Source organism: Melospiza melodia, chromosome 3, assembly GCF_035770615.1.
Source record: "Melospiza melodia melodia isolate bMelMel2 chromosome 3, bMelMel2.pri, whole genome shotgun sequence".
NCBI classification, from domain to species: Eukaryota; Metazoa; Chordata; class Aves; order Passeriformes; family Passerellidae; genus Melospiza; species Melospiza melodia.
Window position 1 is genome coordinate 135,798,438 of NC_086196.1, and position 16,576 is coordinate 135,815,013.

The 16,576-nt window shown below is 41.3% G+C and overlaps 1 protein-coding gene across 1 annotated transcript in view; it reads right to left on the reverse strand.

The window, feature by feature from the left end:
• Positions 1-16,576, reverse strand: part of PKHD1 (PKHD1 ciliary IPT domain containing fibrocystin/polyductin) — a 238,734-nt gene that overhangs the window by 141,737 nt on the left and 80,421 nt on the right. Inside the window, exon 36 of the mRNA XM_063153146.1 lies at positions 6,277-6,489. Within this exon, the coding sequence (XP_063009216.1) occupies positions 6,277-6,489 (213 nt within the window). The remainder of the gene's footprint in view (positions 1-6,276; positions 6,490-16,576) is intronic.

Here is a 16,576-nt window from a genome sequence, read left to right on the forward strand (position 1 = left end):
GCCTTGTCAACTAAACAGGAGCACTGAGTGCCACGTCCAGTTTTTTCTTGAAGACTTCCACCACCTAACTGGGAAGCCCAAACTTCTTAGCTTTTCTCCTATCCAGGGTGGAAATTAACCCTGAATTTGCTGCTGGGTGTTCTCTTCCTTCAGCCAATAACCTGGGTTTTGTTGGCACCAGAATTGGAAGCAGTATTTTGATGTTGTATTCAAAAGTTTGAAGGAGGAAATTATTTAATAAAATTTATTAAATAATTTAATAAATAATTAAACAATTAAATATATAATATGCCTCCATATTTGTAACAACCCATAGACCTGCACTTGATCAGGAATCACAAGGAAATTATATATAGGTATATTAGCTATGGTCTATATATGTATTCTAGTCTATCCTATTTTATTGTATTCTCTTCCTGTATGTAGTGTGTATTGTATTATATTGTACTAATATCTTTACTATCTATCTATCTATCTATATATATATATATATAATATAATTCTATATATTATATTATATTATATTATATTATATTATATTATATTATATTATATTATATTATATTATATTATATTATATTATATTATATTATATTTTTATAATTATATATAGATTTATAATTTATCATTATATTAAATTCTATGTATATATATAATATATTCTGTATTCTTATATATATCTTTATGATATAATATATATTAGTGTCCATCTCTTTGTCCCCTTTGCATCCTGTTTTTCCCGGTAAGATCAGCACCAAAACACAAATCAGCTGATTTAAGCTTAAATCAAAGACAATAGATGCATTTCCGCTAGAAAGAAGGGCAAACTGTGAAAGACACAGCAGCTTGCCCTGAACCCAACTCTTTTTTTTTTCTCCCCCCATCTGCTAGGTCTTTAAAATCTAATGGTCATCTTATATTTGTGAATAAGAAAGTGAAGGCACAAGTCATTGTACATTAGTTACTCCATGGGAAGTGCCTAAGTGCAGTTTCTTACCCCTGGTGAACACGAGGGGATTCAAGGCAGCTCAGCCTTCTGTTCCAGAGCCATCTGCTTTAATGCATCATGTTAAAGTCAAGGTCTTAGAGGGGAAAAACACTGTCACAGGAGGAAAAAATACTCCTGAGCCCCCACACAGAATAACTGGCATTTAAGGAAAACCAACATATGGAAGCAAGCTCAGAAATCAGGAAGTTCAGGTAGTGAAAAATAACATTTACTGAATACATGCATTTCAGTAGAATAAAAAATAATTTTTTCCTCTAACAGATCTCTGCACCCTATCTTGAATCCCCCTGCTACATATTTTTTTCCTCTTATTTTTTTTCCCCTGGGAAGCTTTTCTTTTTAATATGTGAGTAAAGCAGAGCAAATTCTCTCATGTTGTCTATGATCTCTTAATCTCAAACTCAGCACAGATACATAACACTGCCTAATGGAGGCAAAGCAAGAGGCATTTGATTAAATGTTTGATCTCTGGAGGAATGCACAGGCTTTGTAGAGCACAGTGAACAGCTCACAAATATTTTGTGTTTTATTATTGATTAAAAGCAATTAAAATTAATAATTGGTTCAACTGATAAAAAAATACTTTTTTTTTTCCTGAGCTAACCCTGAAAAAGTATCAGATTGCTGTGGCTGCAGAGAAATCTGGGATAGAAGGCATGCAGATTTATCTCTAAAATATCATTTTCTCCATTGCAAATGCAGGGACATTCCTGTCAGTAGGATTGGCCATGATTTCAGAGCACTCTAGTGACTATTGACACCTCTGTTTAAATTATCCTGATTACAAATAAGTTGTTAAACCAAAACTGTCAGGACATTGTTTTTTTCTTTACCACACACCTTTTATAGTTTGGACAAGGTGAATGTAAATGTTTTTAATCTGAAGTGTAACATTTTTCATCTAAGTGAGGGGAATTCATATTTTTAGTCAAAATTCAGGGAAGAGGCTCATGGACTCACAGAATCTCAGGAGGTTTTGTGTTGGAAGAGACCTTAAAGATCACCTAGTTCTTAACCTCTGCCATGGGAGGAACACCTTCCACTAGAATAGGTTGTTCATAGCTCATATTCTTTCCCACCAGAGGGCTAACACAAAGTTTTAGATAAATGCCTAAAAAAGAAGGCTGGTCTATTTTGGAATGAGTGACAGTCTGTTTCATGGGGATGCAATGGAATAATGACATAGCTGCACAGGACTGCTGAAGATAAAAATATATATTTAAAATATTTCAGTTTGTGGCAACATCTCTGCTCTGGAGCCAGGCTGGGAGAGCTGTGGGTGTTCAGCCTTGAGAAGAGAAGGCTCCAGGGAGAGCTCAGAGCCCCTTCCAGGGCCTAAAGAGGCTCCAGGAGAGCTGGAGAGGGACCTGGGACAAGGTTGTGGAAGGACAGGACAAGAATAAATGGTCTTAAGCTGAAGAAGGGTAGGTTTAGATGGGATATTGGGGAGGAATTCTTCCCTATGCGGGTGCTGAGGCCCTGGCACAGAGTGCCCAGAGAAGCTGTGGCTGCCCCTGGGTCCCTGGAAGTGTCCAAGGCCAGGGTGGATGGAGCTTGGAGCAACCTGGGATGGTGGAAGGTGTCCCTGCCCCTGGTTGGAGGTGGAACTGGATGGTCATTAAGGCCTCTTCCAACCCAAACTATTCCAGGATTCCAATATAAGAGTGTTAGGACCACAAGATCAGGCTGTCACAAGGACAGTTTGGGTGCTTTTTGTTCTGACGCAGCATCTCCACTCTGCACGCAGTTCCTGCCCCTCATTCAGCATCCACTGGTGCCTCCAGCTTCCCTGGGAAGGACAAAGGCACAAGAACAGCCAAGGCCACCAGGCTGAACTCCTCTCCCGGAGCTTGTCAGGAGAGTTTCTCAGGGAATAGAGCGCAAACGGAGCTGAAGACAGTGATAAATTTCCCTTCTGAACAATCAATAAAACTCTCTCAGCCCTGCTCAGGCCCCTACTGCCATAATTACATTGTCAAAAAGTGGAGTTGCCCTGGCTGGCTGAAGCCCCCTCTCCAAGTGACGGGTGACTGACAGGCAGTTTATGGGTGGCACGCTCTGACTGGCAGGGGAGTTGCCAAAGCCAAAGGCAACAGTGAAATTTCCCAGTCTGCTACAAGCACAGGAGCAGAGGACTGCCACTCATGAGGGAATTGTGGGAAACCCTTAGTCATATTAACATATCAAAGTGAGGAGCTGACAGCGCTTACTAAACAATCTGAACTCAACCAGAGCTGCAGAGCATCCCCCAGCACTCCCAGCCTGAAAGAGGAAAGGAATTAAAATATGCTCGGCCCTGTCTTTGCCAAGACAGCCAGGAATTTGGAAACCTGCTTATTTAATGATTTTGATCTGAGATAACATATATATTCGTGTGTATAAATGTATCTCACAAATGGGTATTGCAAAGCATGTCAGCCTCTTTCACATATATATATTTATATGAAAGGAGCTGTCATGCTTTACAATTTGTTCTCTACCACAGACCAGACTGATGCTAAATTGAAGACAGAACAGCAGATTTTTTTTTCCATGTAAGCAATATGAACCCAGTAAAAGACCCCACTACTTTCTGTCATGTTCAGAAGCAGGCTTCTACTGCTTCTATGTTAAATTGCAAATTACATGGTTTGAATGAGCAATAATTGCAGCCATGCAATGGGGCTGCGCGTTGAGCAGAGCTTAAAAGTGACTTCATAGCTACTCTGGATATGTTGAATAAGAAATTGATATGATTTCTTGAATAAGAATTGATTTTGAGTAATAATAATAAAATAAGAGTTGGCATTGTTCAGCCTCAAGAAGAGAAGGATCAGGGAGGACTTAAACCCCCTTCCAGTGCCTAAAAGGGCTCCAGGAGAGCAGGAGAGGGACTGGGGACAAAGGCCTGGAGGGACAGGACCAGGGAAATGGCTTCAAACTGACAGAGGGCAGAGTTAGATGGGATATTGGGAAGAATTTCTTCCCTGTGAGGGTGGGGAGGCCCTGGCACAGGGTGCCCAGAGAAGCTGTGGCTGCCCCTGGATCCCTGGAAGTGTCCAAGGCCAGGCAGGATGGGATCCTGAGCAACCTGAGATAGAGGAAAACATCCTTGCCCATGGAATGGGGGTGGACTAGATGGCTTTAACATCCCTTCCCACAAAAGCCTTTCAATAATCCAACAATTTATTTAAAAAATTGAAACCAAGAGTTTTTTCCACTAAGGGTCAAGCCCCATTTGACTCTGTATATCTCCATCCAGGTAATATTTGGATTGCAGACCTCATCCTCTTGTTTTCCTGGGAATTGAAGACTCACTGAGAATTATGGCACTGAGTAAAATGGATAAATTATCATTGAGAAAAGACTCGAGGTACTGATGTGGATGCCTGGGTTTGCCGCCCTCCATCACATTGTCCAGGTAAGACTGCAAAATGTGCTCTGCCCTGTTTGTCTTCAATTTTGTGGGTGTTGGAGTCACCAAGACAGAGTTGATACAGGCTTGGAATGGAAAGCAGCAGCAGCACAGGAGGCACAGCTGCCAAGAGTTGCTACTGGTTTTTCCTACATTGCTAGAAACAAAAAGCATGGAAAAGTGAAGGCTCATGCTGTAAAGGGCTGACAATCTAAGGACAAAATCCTGGCTTACAGGGGTCAAACCAAGAAGAGAAGGACACTTTAAAGTGGCAGAAGACGCAAAAAGTGAGGCAGCAAAAAGCTGCTATGAGGCAAATTCAAATCTCAATACTTTTCTTTAAAAAAGGGGGAAAAAATGGATGATTAACCAAATTAATCCCCTGGAAAAAGCCTCTAAGGAAGAAGCTGGTTTCTGTCTCCCTTGACATCCTCAAAGACCAAGCCTTTCTGGAAGGCAAGCTTTAATCTAAGGGGAATTTCTGAGCCCAGGGCTGGGATAACTGTGTGAAACTCAATGGCCAGTGACAGTCAATTCAGCCAAGATGCTCTAATAGCCCTCCTTCACAGAGACCCTTCAGGAAATGGGGTAGAAACACTCTGCAAAGCCACTTCACTGAAATTATTGAAGCCTTTTACAGGCAGTAAATAATTGAGCCTTGCTGTGTCTCAATAAAGGGATCAAGAGCACCTGACATGGTGCTGAGGTGCAGCCCCACCTCTCCTGCCCTGCCAGGAGCTCCTTCCTCAGCCCTTGCTCATCTCTCCTGATTCACAAAACCATCTTCTCACTGACTCCCCTCCTAACCCAACCTCTCCCAGCCTTGCTCAGTTCCTGTAAGCTGGCAGGATGATAGAACAGAGGCACAACTCCCTCCCTGCCTGTGCTCTGATGGTATCCTCGGTGCCTGACATCACTTTTGTCCCAAAGCCACATGTCTCTGTGCTCAGACAGCAACATTTCCTCCTGGAGGGCACAGGGTGGAAGTTCAAGACCTGCTGGAGGGTGTGAACATCACCAACAGGAAGGTTGACACACAAGAACAGGAGGAAGGGAGATGAGACATTCAGATGGTTTTTCTTTTTCTTTTTTTTCCTCCTCTATGAGATGTAGAGCTTTTAAAAATAGCCCAGTAGAGAAGAACTTGAGAAATGTGCACCAATGTTCTGAATCATACTGAGTTTGGACTTGAATTCCATGTCCAAACTCCTGCACCAAGAAATGGCCATTCTATACCCATATTTCATAGTCTTCAAGAAAAGCTCCATATCTAAATTTTTCTATGCCACAATATAAGAATGGTGTGGAGTTGTTGGGATGGGTCCAGAAGGGGCCATGAAGATGTTCTGTGGGCTGGAGCCCCTTGCTCTGGAGCCAGGCTGGGAGAGCTGGGAATTTTCACCCGGAGAAGAGAAGGCTCCAGGGAGAGCTCAGAGCCCCTTCCAGGGCCTAAAGGGGCTCCAGGAGAGCTGGAGCGGGACTGGGGACAAGGGATGGAGGGACAGGACACAGGGAATGGCTGCACACTGCCAGAGGGCAGGGATGGATGGGATATTGGGAAGAAATTGTTCCCTGTGAGGGTGGTGAGGCCCTGGAAGAGGTTTCCCAGAGAAAATGTGGCTGCCCCTGGATCCCTGGAAGTGTCCAAGGCCAGGTTGGACAGAGCTTGGAACAATCTGGGGTAATGGAAGGTGTCCCTGCCCATGGCATAGCTGTTGGAACTAGATAGGTCTCTTCCAACCCAACCCATTCCACGATTCCACGAGAATCATGACCAAAGTTTTGTCAATTTATTTTTCTTCCAAAAACCGTTTTTTTGTGTGTTTTCTTTGTTTCTTGTTTTTCATTTTTACAAGAAAAGAAATGAACTCACCATGAATGGAAAGGGTCCCATTTCTCACTGCCAGGAATTTAACTCCATATGGAAGTAATGGTGGAGAGTGGAGGCTTCCATAGAGATAGATGTGTGCTTTGTGATGGAAAGGGGCCTCAGGGGATCCCACCTGGAGCTCTCCTCCATCAGATACCAGGATGTAATGAGCATGCAATTCTACAGGTCCTGGTCCAATAAACAGGAGTTTGCCACCTGAAGACAAGACAAAGAGAAAATACAATCATATATTCAGTCAGTCATTCTCTCACAGCCAAAAGAACTGGAAGAGGTAAGTAAACAAAGGGGTTTGCATTAAAATTAAAAAGTAAACGCTAAAATGTTATTGAATTCTGTAAAATTTCCACCTTGCTGTTTATTTCTCTCCATGGATTTATCAACCCTTTAAAGACCCAGTTAATCCAGTCCATTTTTTGATTCTACAATGGTCTGCATTTCTAGACTTGAGCAAGGCCAGTCAGCCTGGGCAGACTCTCCAACCACAGCTAAAGGAAGCTGGGTTTGGAAACACCCAATTTTAACCAACTAAGTCACTTAAGGTTGAAAAGGGATATTTCTACTTAATTTGTATTATGTTACTTTTTAGGTTACAAACTACTTGTAACTTGGAGAGGGGAGAGGAAAACTGCTTTGGAACATAAGAATTGGCAACTTGTTTAGATCAGTGGTTGATTTAATCCTGCAAACTCTTCCAGCTGCTGTTCAAAACCAGATGCTTCCAAATGCAGTGTGAGACACGTCTCCCTCTTAGCTGGCTGTGGGTTGATCTCCCCATCCCATAAAAATCTCATTTTAATCCCTAATTAGAGGTTAGCTTCACCTCAAAGTATACGGTTTCAACTGCTTGCCAACATTTTCCTCCTACTGACTATTAGTATAACTGGATAAGATTTGCCAGTAATAGAGAACTGGTCTTTGGAATTTTTGTGAAATTTGGTCTCAACAACTTCTTGAACCAATGAAGTCTGTGGGTTAAATGCATAGTGCATGAAAAACCATTTCCATCCAATTTTTTTTGACTCAAGCTCTTCAGTTCTGTCAAATGCCTCCCTTGTTCTTGCCCCTCATGAGCTGAAAATCCCAGTCAGTCACCTCAGATTATTTCATGATCTCCTTCCATATTTCCTCTCCTGTGAAGGATGCTGCCACTTTCTCTACAATGGATGAGGACACAGTGGACTCTCATTCATTTTGTCACACTGGACATGGGATGTGCCTTCCTAAGTCAAGCCAAGTTTCCATAAGCGAATAGAGAAATTCCCGAAGTCTGGAAGCTCCACACCTCTTACAAAGGGTCTACCCTGCTCCCTCCCTACCCTGCTTGAGTGAAGTAGCTGATAATTGTACTAGCTCATCCCACAACCAGTTTGCTACTGGTGGGAGAAGTTTTTAATGGTGATCCCTCTACCCATTACCCACTTGTCTCTCCTGCCTCACAAATTCTTCCCTGTGAGGGTGGGGAGGCCCTGGCACAGGTTGCCCAGAGAAGCTGTGGCTGCCCAACTCTGGAAGTGCCAAAGGCCAGGCTGGATGGGGCTTGGAGCAACCTGGGATGGTGGAAAGTGTCCCTGCCCCTGGCAGGAGGTGCAACCAGATCATCAGGTGATTCTTAAGGTCCCTTCCAACCCAAAACATTCCATGATTCCATGATTACACTGCAAATTCTTAGCAAGAAGAAGGGAGACCAGATATCTGGGTTAATTGCAGTATTAAAAAAAAAAAAAAAAAAAAAAAAAAAAAAAAAAAAAAAAGAGAGAGAAGTTCTAATATAAAAATATAAAAAACAGATTAAGAACTCTCTTGATCATTGCTTGCCATTGCTCAAATTCTGCTTATCCTGATTTCCTTTTTTATTCTCACATGGAGGGGTTTTCCTTGTTTCATTGATTTCCTGAGCTTATAACAAAGTCTTATAACTTAGTCCTCATTTCTTAGGCTTATAAAAATAGTATTTGAATAGGGACTATTCATTAAGTATTTTCTTTCCAAATTTCATTGCTTTACATAATTTCTTACAGAACGTGCTTAAGGAAGGAAGAGATAAATCCCACATTTTCTTGCTTATAACCACTGGGAACCACAGGTTTGCTCTCAAAAACATCAACTCTCCTATGTGTAAATTGTCTCTTTCCCTAGACATACTTTTCTAGCTACAAATATATTAGTGTTGAACCTTTTTACAGAGAGTCTTTGCAAATTATACTGCATGGATTGTGAAGAAGCAGTAGAAATTACAGCTTGTTTCATGTAAAATGACACAAGATATCTGATTCCAGCAGCAGTTTTAAAGCTGGAATGAGACTGGACCTGTTGATTTTAGGAATGTGTATTCTGAAAGAATATTTAAAGTTTTCATTCTATTAACATTATTTGGCAATAAATGGACTGCTGGTCCATCTTCATCTTGTGATATAATTTACCATCCTGTTTCTTCTCATACTGAGAACAGATATATTTATTAAATACTTTTGCTTTATAGCAACAGTGTTAATAATTTTATCACCACAATCTATAAATGGAACTGTAAATCACTGTGATTTATTTCACTCCTAACATAAAAAAGACATCTTCCCTAAGGTCTTTATTGACTTTCTATGCTCTATTCTCAGTGAAATACAGTAATTTCTGTTTCCACTTCTCTTCATACAATTTTTAATAAGTATTTTAATTGCTGCCATGCTGTACCATTGAACCAAGAGGGCTGGAAGACAGTTGTCTTATCCTTGATTCCAAAATCACAATGCTGTCTCAAACAAGATTTCCCAAGCTTCAGTCACATATTGCCTATTCAAAATTTTCAGTTGATTGAAGATTTTCTGCATCTTTTGTGGATTTCTGAGTGTCTGAGAAGCTTGGATGCTGCTGACTGCTCTGGGTGCAAGTAGGAGCAATAGCCCCACCTCATCCCAGGAGCAGCAGGAATTCCAGCAGGATCTGTGCATGCCTGGCCTTCAAGTTTGACCCTTCCAGAGGGAAATCAGAGTCACTGGGATTGACAAAAGCCTTTAAGATCACAGAGTCCAACCATTAACTCAGTACTGCCAAGTCCACCACTAAACCATGTCTCCAAGCATTTTTTGAACACTTCCAGGGATGGTGAATCAGCCACCACCCTGAGAAGTCTGTTAAACTCTTGGTCCTCCCTTTTGGTTAATAATTTCTTCGTAATATCCAATTTAAACCTCCTCTGGTGCAGCTTGAACACCAGAAGCCCTCATTTTAGGAAGAAATTCTTCCCTGTGAGAGTGGTGAGGAGTTAGAACAGGCTTCCCAGAGAAGCTGTGCCTGCCCCATCCCTGGAGATGCTCAAGGCCAGCTTGGATGGGGCTTTAAGCAACCTGGTCTAGCTTAAGGTGTCCTGTCCACAGCAGGGGGGTTGGAACAAGATGGTTTTTAAGGTTCCTTACAATCAAACCATCCTATGATTGTGGAATTTGCTGTATGTGACTTTTTTACTTTCCCTTAAAAACAGCAGTCAGACACAAAATTTAACCCTGAAAAGCAGCAGATCAGCTTCACTCATGGTCATTCCACAATGCTGTTGTCCCCTGGATCTTTGCAAAGCTTCTGAAAACTTCCCAGGACAAATCTAAATGGTGCTCAGTCTTTGGGAGAAAATACAGTGAAAAAGTAAAGTTCAGCTGCTGAGGATGAAAGAAGAGCAGCACCAGAGAACAGAAAAGAAAGCATTAGGAGGGACTCATTTAACCATTTATCAAGCCTATGTGTAAAACAAACTCTGGCTAAACTCACAAATTCTTCTGCCCAAAAATTGCATATTGTCTCTCTACACCTCTGTGGTTTTTCTTGGGTCAGAATAAATATACAGCTGCTGCTTTACAAGGTTGTCTTCTCCTTTTTTTAAAAAGAAAATAAAAGTTATGCTTCCTTCTTTTATTGCACTTGACCCCTTCCCTGAAAGCAGAAAGCAGGAATATTGCTCAACGGAGCCTTTGGCTGTGACCCTCAAATTGTTTGTTATGGCTGCACAGGAAAGCAAAGTCCTACACATGACCTTGAGGGTGATTTTATAAAAATCAATCAACCACTGTTATGATGGCCTCCCCACCAAGCAAAATAAATACAATTAAGCCCGTAATCACTTCTGTACAGTAATGTGCAAATTCAATGGGTCTCTTTAGGTGGAGTGAGGGAGAGAGGGGAGAAATATGTTGAGGCTATTTGATACTTTGTGAGAACATCAGAAGCACCATTCTTCTCAATTAACCCAGCAATTAGCCTCCACCTCTGCACAAACAGAAAAGAAATCTTTCTTTATCTGTCTTTACCAAAGGGGGGGAAAAGAGGAGGAAAAGAAAGAATAAAAACAAGGCAATTCCACACGTCCCACAGGAGGGGAGAAGCAGCCAGACCAAATAATTTTAAAAAATTTAAAGTAAACAAAACTAATAATAAGGTGGGAGGTTTAATCTGCTGAAAGAATAATTAATTACAGCACCACTGGTTTTGTGAAAAGAGATTTACCTCCTGAAGTCCCTGGGAAATGGTGGAGGACATGGTCAAAAACAAAGGATTTGGAAAGGGAACGTATTAACAATTCTCTCTGTCAGGTGTCCTGGACTCACTCATGCAATGCCAAAGGCCAGGTATCCAAAATATTAACTACGAAAAGAGTCTGCAACATGCACATGTGAAAAGAAAAGGAAAAAATAAAGGAAGGAAAAAACCCAACAAAAACAAAACCCAAAAAAAATTAACTAGAAGATTGGGAAGACTGGTACAGGGAGTTTCTCCTTGCCTCTGTGAAGAAGATTTACACTTGCAGACATAGCAGTTTATATCCCTCCTCAAAAACTTCATTTTAAATAAAAAAAATAATTCTGAAACAGATATTCTCATAATAAATAAAAGCAATGTTACTAACTTTCATTTAGGTTGTGATATAGACTTTTAAAGATTTCCTGAAATTGGAGGGAAGCAAAGTCCCCATTCCAAAGGACACCTTTGGCATGGAGGCATTTTTGAGGCCACACTTTGCATTCACTGTCAATATAAGATATTTTTCCTAAAGAACAGCTCATTAGGGAGCTGGGATAAAAGTAACATATATATATTTAGTTCAACTTCAGCTATTCACTTCCATTTCAAATTTGATTTAATTCTACTTCTTTATGTAAAGCTCAATAACAGTGTTAAAGCCAGCAAATTACGAGAAGAGTGCTGGATAATCTTAAGATAATTTTTTTCTATATAAAAGTAGCAGAAGAGTATCAACAAAATGGTCTTACATATCACCACTGTGTCATAACCTTCAACTTCAAACTTCCTCTACATGGAAGAAGATTTGCAGATTGAAATCTCATCTCTTCACCTGGACTACCTCTTCCCATCACGGTGCAGGGGAGATCTGCTCTGGTTGCTCCATGACCAGGAATAATTCATCCCCACAGCCTCCAGCTTGCTCTTACCAGCTCCTCTCACTTGGTGTTTCACATGACAAAGCCACAGAATTCCCCATGAGAATTCCCCAGGCTCAGGATCAGAAATTCTCTTTCTGGCCAGCATCCCTGAGTGGCAAACAGCAGGATGCCACTGCCAGAGCTGGAATAGCTTTGCTTGATCCTGTATAACCACAAGGCTTTAGTGTGCTGGCAGCCCCTTTACTGCTCATTATTCTGCTCCAAGGATGTCCCTGGTAGCACCTCCAAGCAGGAAAAAATAAACCCAAATCAACTAAAATCTTGTTGATCTTGTTGCATACAGAAATAAAAATACAAAGTTCATGATCTTTAGAAAAGACAATTAATTATTTCATGGATCTGTCCCCTGCACCCTGTTGACATGCTCACAGGACATTCCAATGAACCATGAAAGTTGTTTGCAGCTTGGACCATGGATGAACAAGATGCAAAGGGGAATTTTGTTATATTGGCCCCATCCAAAAGGCTGCTCAAACCAAGAGTCCAAAATTCATCCTGCACCCCCCTCAAAATGTTCCTCCATTCATAGCACACAGGTACAGATCGCAGATAAGTTCGGAATTCAAATGCCTGTGTATTTCCACCAGGACACCACTAACACACTCAAAAGTTAAACTTGTATTCCAGCACTTTGTTGGATGGACGCCTCAATCCATCCCTGGGAGAGGAATCAGCAGCTGCTTCAGTAGTCTCAGACAGAATTCATTTCCCCAGCCTGACAAGCCTTTGTTTTTTGGCTTGCTGTGCTCACAGCCATCTGTTCAGATGGCACGTGCTCCCTTGGAAACTGATCAGGCTCTTCCCTTAGAGCTCAGGAGACGAGTAAAAGGCAATTCCAACCAGCATCCCAGAAGGTGCTGCCATAGATGTATCTCCTTCAAAGAAATCTTTCTACTTCTTCAGCTCTTAAGGGGCCTCTGAGATACTTAACAACACCTGGATGGATTTGGAAGAGGAGAGGCGACTTGGTGGGGAAGAGGTGCAGACACTCCAGGGTGTCTTCAGGCACATCTCATCATCTGGGATATAATTGAGGAACTTCCAAGTGAGCCTTGTGAAGGCATCAGGTAACACCACCCACGGGGATGTGATGAAAGCAGAGGTCCCTGGGCTGTCATTTCAAGTCCCCAAGTGACAGACATTCATTAGGTGCACATTTGGAAGTTCTTCCCTCTGAGGATGGTCGGGCCCTTGCACAGGGTGCCCAGAGAAGCTGTGGCTGCCCCTGAATCCCTGGAAGTGTCCAAGGCCAGGCTGGATTTGGCTTGGAGCAGCCTGGGACAGTGGAAGATGTCCCTGCCCATGGCAGGGTTAGAACGAGGTGAGATTTACGGTCCATTCCAACCCAAAACATTCTGTGATTCTGTGATTCCCTCTTTCCATGACAGTGATTATGGTGCTGCCCCAGTGCTGCCCAGGGTTTCTGCTCAGTCTCTGCCAAAGCTGTGTTCAGTTCCTTGGCCAGGATTAACTTCCACACATCTGCCCACTGTGAAACATCCCACAGGAGTCTTAAGAGCTGCTGATGTTGCAGCAAATCAATTTAATTTTCAAGTGGAAGTCCTGGGAGTCCAACCTGCATCCCATAAGCCCATATGGAACATGATGGCAAAAGAAACCTGCAGTCCACACCCAAACATGAACCATGGTTTGCAGCAGGGAGAGGATCTGAAAAGACCCAGACCTTAAATTGCTACAGATTCACGGCCTTAAAACCCTTCCTCCAGGAATGCCCACATCTGTGAGTTGCACTCTACTAGATAACACTGAATCCCTGCAGAAAAATATTCTGAAAAATAAACAACTGTTGCCTTCCACAGTTTTTCACAAAACAGAGAGGATTCTAAAGCTCTGAGACTAATTATCGAAGGCTCACCGTAACAATGTAGGAAAATATCACACAGTGGCAGAGAGAAATAGAGCTGACTTTTCTTCCTTTTAAATCTCAATTAAAAAATACATTGGATGAAATTTCCCATTAGCTGGTACTATTTGTACATCCCATGTTCTTTCTTTAATTAAAAAACATGCTTATTGCAATACTGCCAGAATCACTTTTATGGTATTTTAATTGTAATGTCTCTGCCTGATTAAAAAAAGAAAATATGAACTGGAAACTGCCTGCAAAAAAAAAAAAAAAAAAAAAAAAAAAAAGAAAAGAAAAAAAGATCACAATGCTTATCCCAAATGGATTGATAAAAATAAAAAGGGCACAGAAAACTCCATGACAGGAACAAGTTCCAAATATGCCTACTGACAAGGGATTTAAAAATTAGTTTAAGCACCAGCTGATGCCATAGAGAAGAAAACAGAGGGAAATATTTTTTCCTTCTTTCAGTGAATTAAAACCCAATCTTTCTCAGCAGTGACTGAAGCACAGTTTATTTGACAACTACTGAAGTCGGTGTATCAGTGAATATTTGATGCTTGTTGCTAATAGCATCAAAGAGGAGGAAAAGACATGCAAAATCAATATTCGTGTTTTCCTTACTCCCTGATTTTCTCACAGGATCCATTGTGGCCAAAGTCTGATCAAAACATGGATTACAAGAAATTAAAAAATATTCACAGAATCAGAGAATCAGAGAAAAATTGCACAGGGCACTCAGTGCTCTGCTCTAGTTGACATGTTGGTATTTGGTCAAAGGTTGGACTCCATGACCTTGGAGGTCTTTTCCAACCTAAATGATTCTTTAAGTGAAAATGGATCAAAGCAATCCTCTCCCTTATGCCTGCAAGAGTGGCTACCCCAAAATTGCCTTTGCAAAGAGTAACTGCCCAGGTGGGGATCTTCAATTCCACTGGGGTGTAACTGGGAGTGCCAAAATTCATCTCCAAGGGACTCCTGAATGACCAGACAGCTTCATTTTTTTGTCTCCAGACCTCCTTAGACCACTATAATTTCAGACAAAGGCAACAACACATGTCTGAGGTATCAGCCCATCAAACACAATGTTCCTCCAGTGTAAGCCCCGTGCAAAGGAAATTTCCATCTGTCCTGGGTTATCATAAATATTTCCATGCTTGTGATGCTGGGATTACAGAAATAACTCCAATCTGCTGAACATACAGAATTATCTACAGTCTGTCTATCTGGTATCTCTTCCCCAATCAGTCTTGTCTGAGCTGTTTCACAGCCTGACTATTAAACTTTCCACTCTCAATATCCACATGTTCATGCCCTGCTTATTGAGGAGGAGGGAGAAACTGCTGAGCTCTTGTGGCAGTGAGCAGAACCCAGCAGCCTAATCCTATTTTTCTATTGTTTTGACCTCCAGATCTTCTGCCCAGACAGTCTGGTCATTCCCAGAACCTCTATATGTCTGGGGCTGTATGTTAATGTGGCCAAAGAAGGGTCAGTTTAAGGCTGCACATGAAATTCTTGTTCTAACACTCTTGAAGTAATTACTGCAATGTTGAAATCATCAAAATGGGACAACACAGGGCCAGTATGCAAAATCCTCATGGTGTCTTAAAGAAAGGAGAAGTTCAAGAAATGGGCATGTAAACATGTGTTGGGTTTGCTGGACATAACACCAGAAAATGGGCAGTGTAGCAGCAGTGTATTCAGTAGTGTTACATCATTTTTCCATCCACAAAACCTTGTATTTTCAGCTTAAGAGTGCACAGCCAGCCTGATGCTGAGTCATGAAAGCCAAAGGGAGCAGAGCTACAATTTAATCCCATTCTCCAGCTCCAGCTAAGAAAAGCTCTCCAGGTAAAACAGGAATGGGATGTTTCAATCAAAGCACATATCGACACCTACCTTAGGGGTTAGGGGTGTACTGCCATGCCCATCTGGCACCTGGGGGAAGTGCTTGATTATTTGATGTGCTCATGGGGTTGGTAGCTGTGCTCTGAGGGATCACCTGTGGTTCAGTTTGAGATGGGTGTCAATAATTCCTAAAATGAAGAGGTCTTTGTTGATGTGTGTTTCTATCAATACAGGAGCATAAAAAACTCCCCTGAGCTGGACAGTTTAAAAAAAAAGGGAAGATAAGGAAAGATAAATCTCAGCCTCATTTCAGAATAGATCTCAGCATGTCTTGATTCCAAATCTAACCAAGGCTACACAGCCAGAGAACCTGTGGTGGCAGTGGATGCAACAGGCAACTTCACAAAGCTCAGACAAAAAATTCTTGCAGGTTATAATTCTAAAATGTTTTATCCCTCTGTTTGGCGTGTAACAGTGGAGAAAATAATGGCATCTAGAATATTCTAATGCTTTTCTAACTGAATTGACTTTATAAACCAGGCTTCTTGGAAAACACGATAAAGAAGAGGAATGATTTGAATGTCAGATGAGCCAAAGCCATAAAGATACTACTCCAGACTTCATTAAATTCAATCAGACCTCCAGTAGCTTCATGAGGGCTGACTCATAGATCAAATGAGCCTTTGAATAGGTACAAAGCTCAGAGAGTTTCTTCTCCAATATTTTTCCCCAAGTCTTCAAAAAGTCTGTGACTGAGCCCCAAAACCTTCCTCCAGATTTGCAGCCAAAAGAAATCTGGTGTTCTGACCTGTCTCATTTAAAGTATGGTATAATCACAATAAGGTTAAGAATAATATTGAATCACAGATTTAGAATTTTCACTGGGGGAAAGGATTGTACCAAAGTGTTTCACCTTTTTTTTTAATCTTAAAATCTCAGCTGATTTTTAATTTTGCTTTTAAATGGGAGTGATGTCTGATGTAGCAATTTTTGAAAATCTCTGAGCCTGGGCTGAGCAAGTTCAATGAGTTTTGAAAATGTTCTCATGATAGGGATAAACTTGCAAACTTTTTTCAAATTATCATTCAAATTTAAAATCTAATTGTCAAATGCATGACTTTCACCA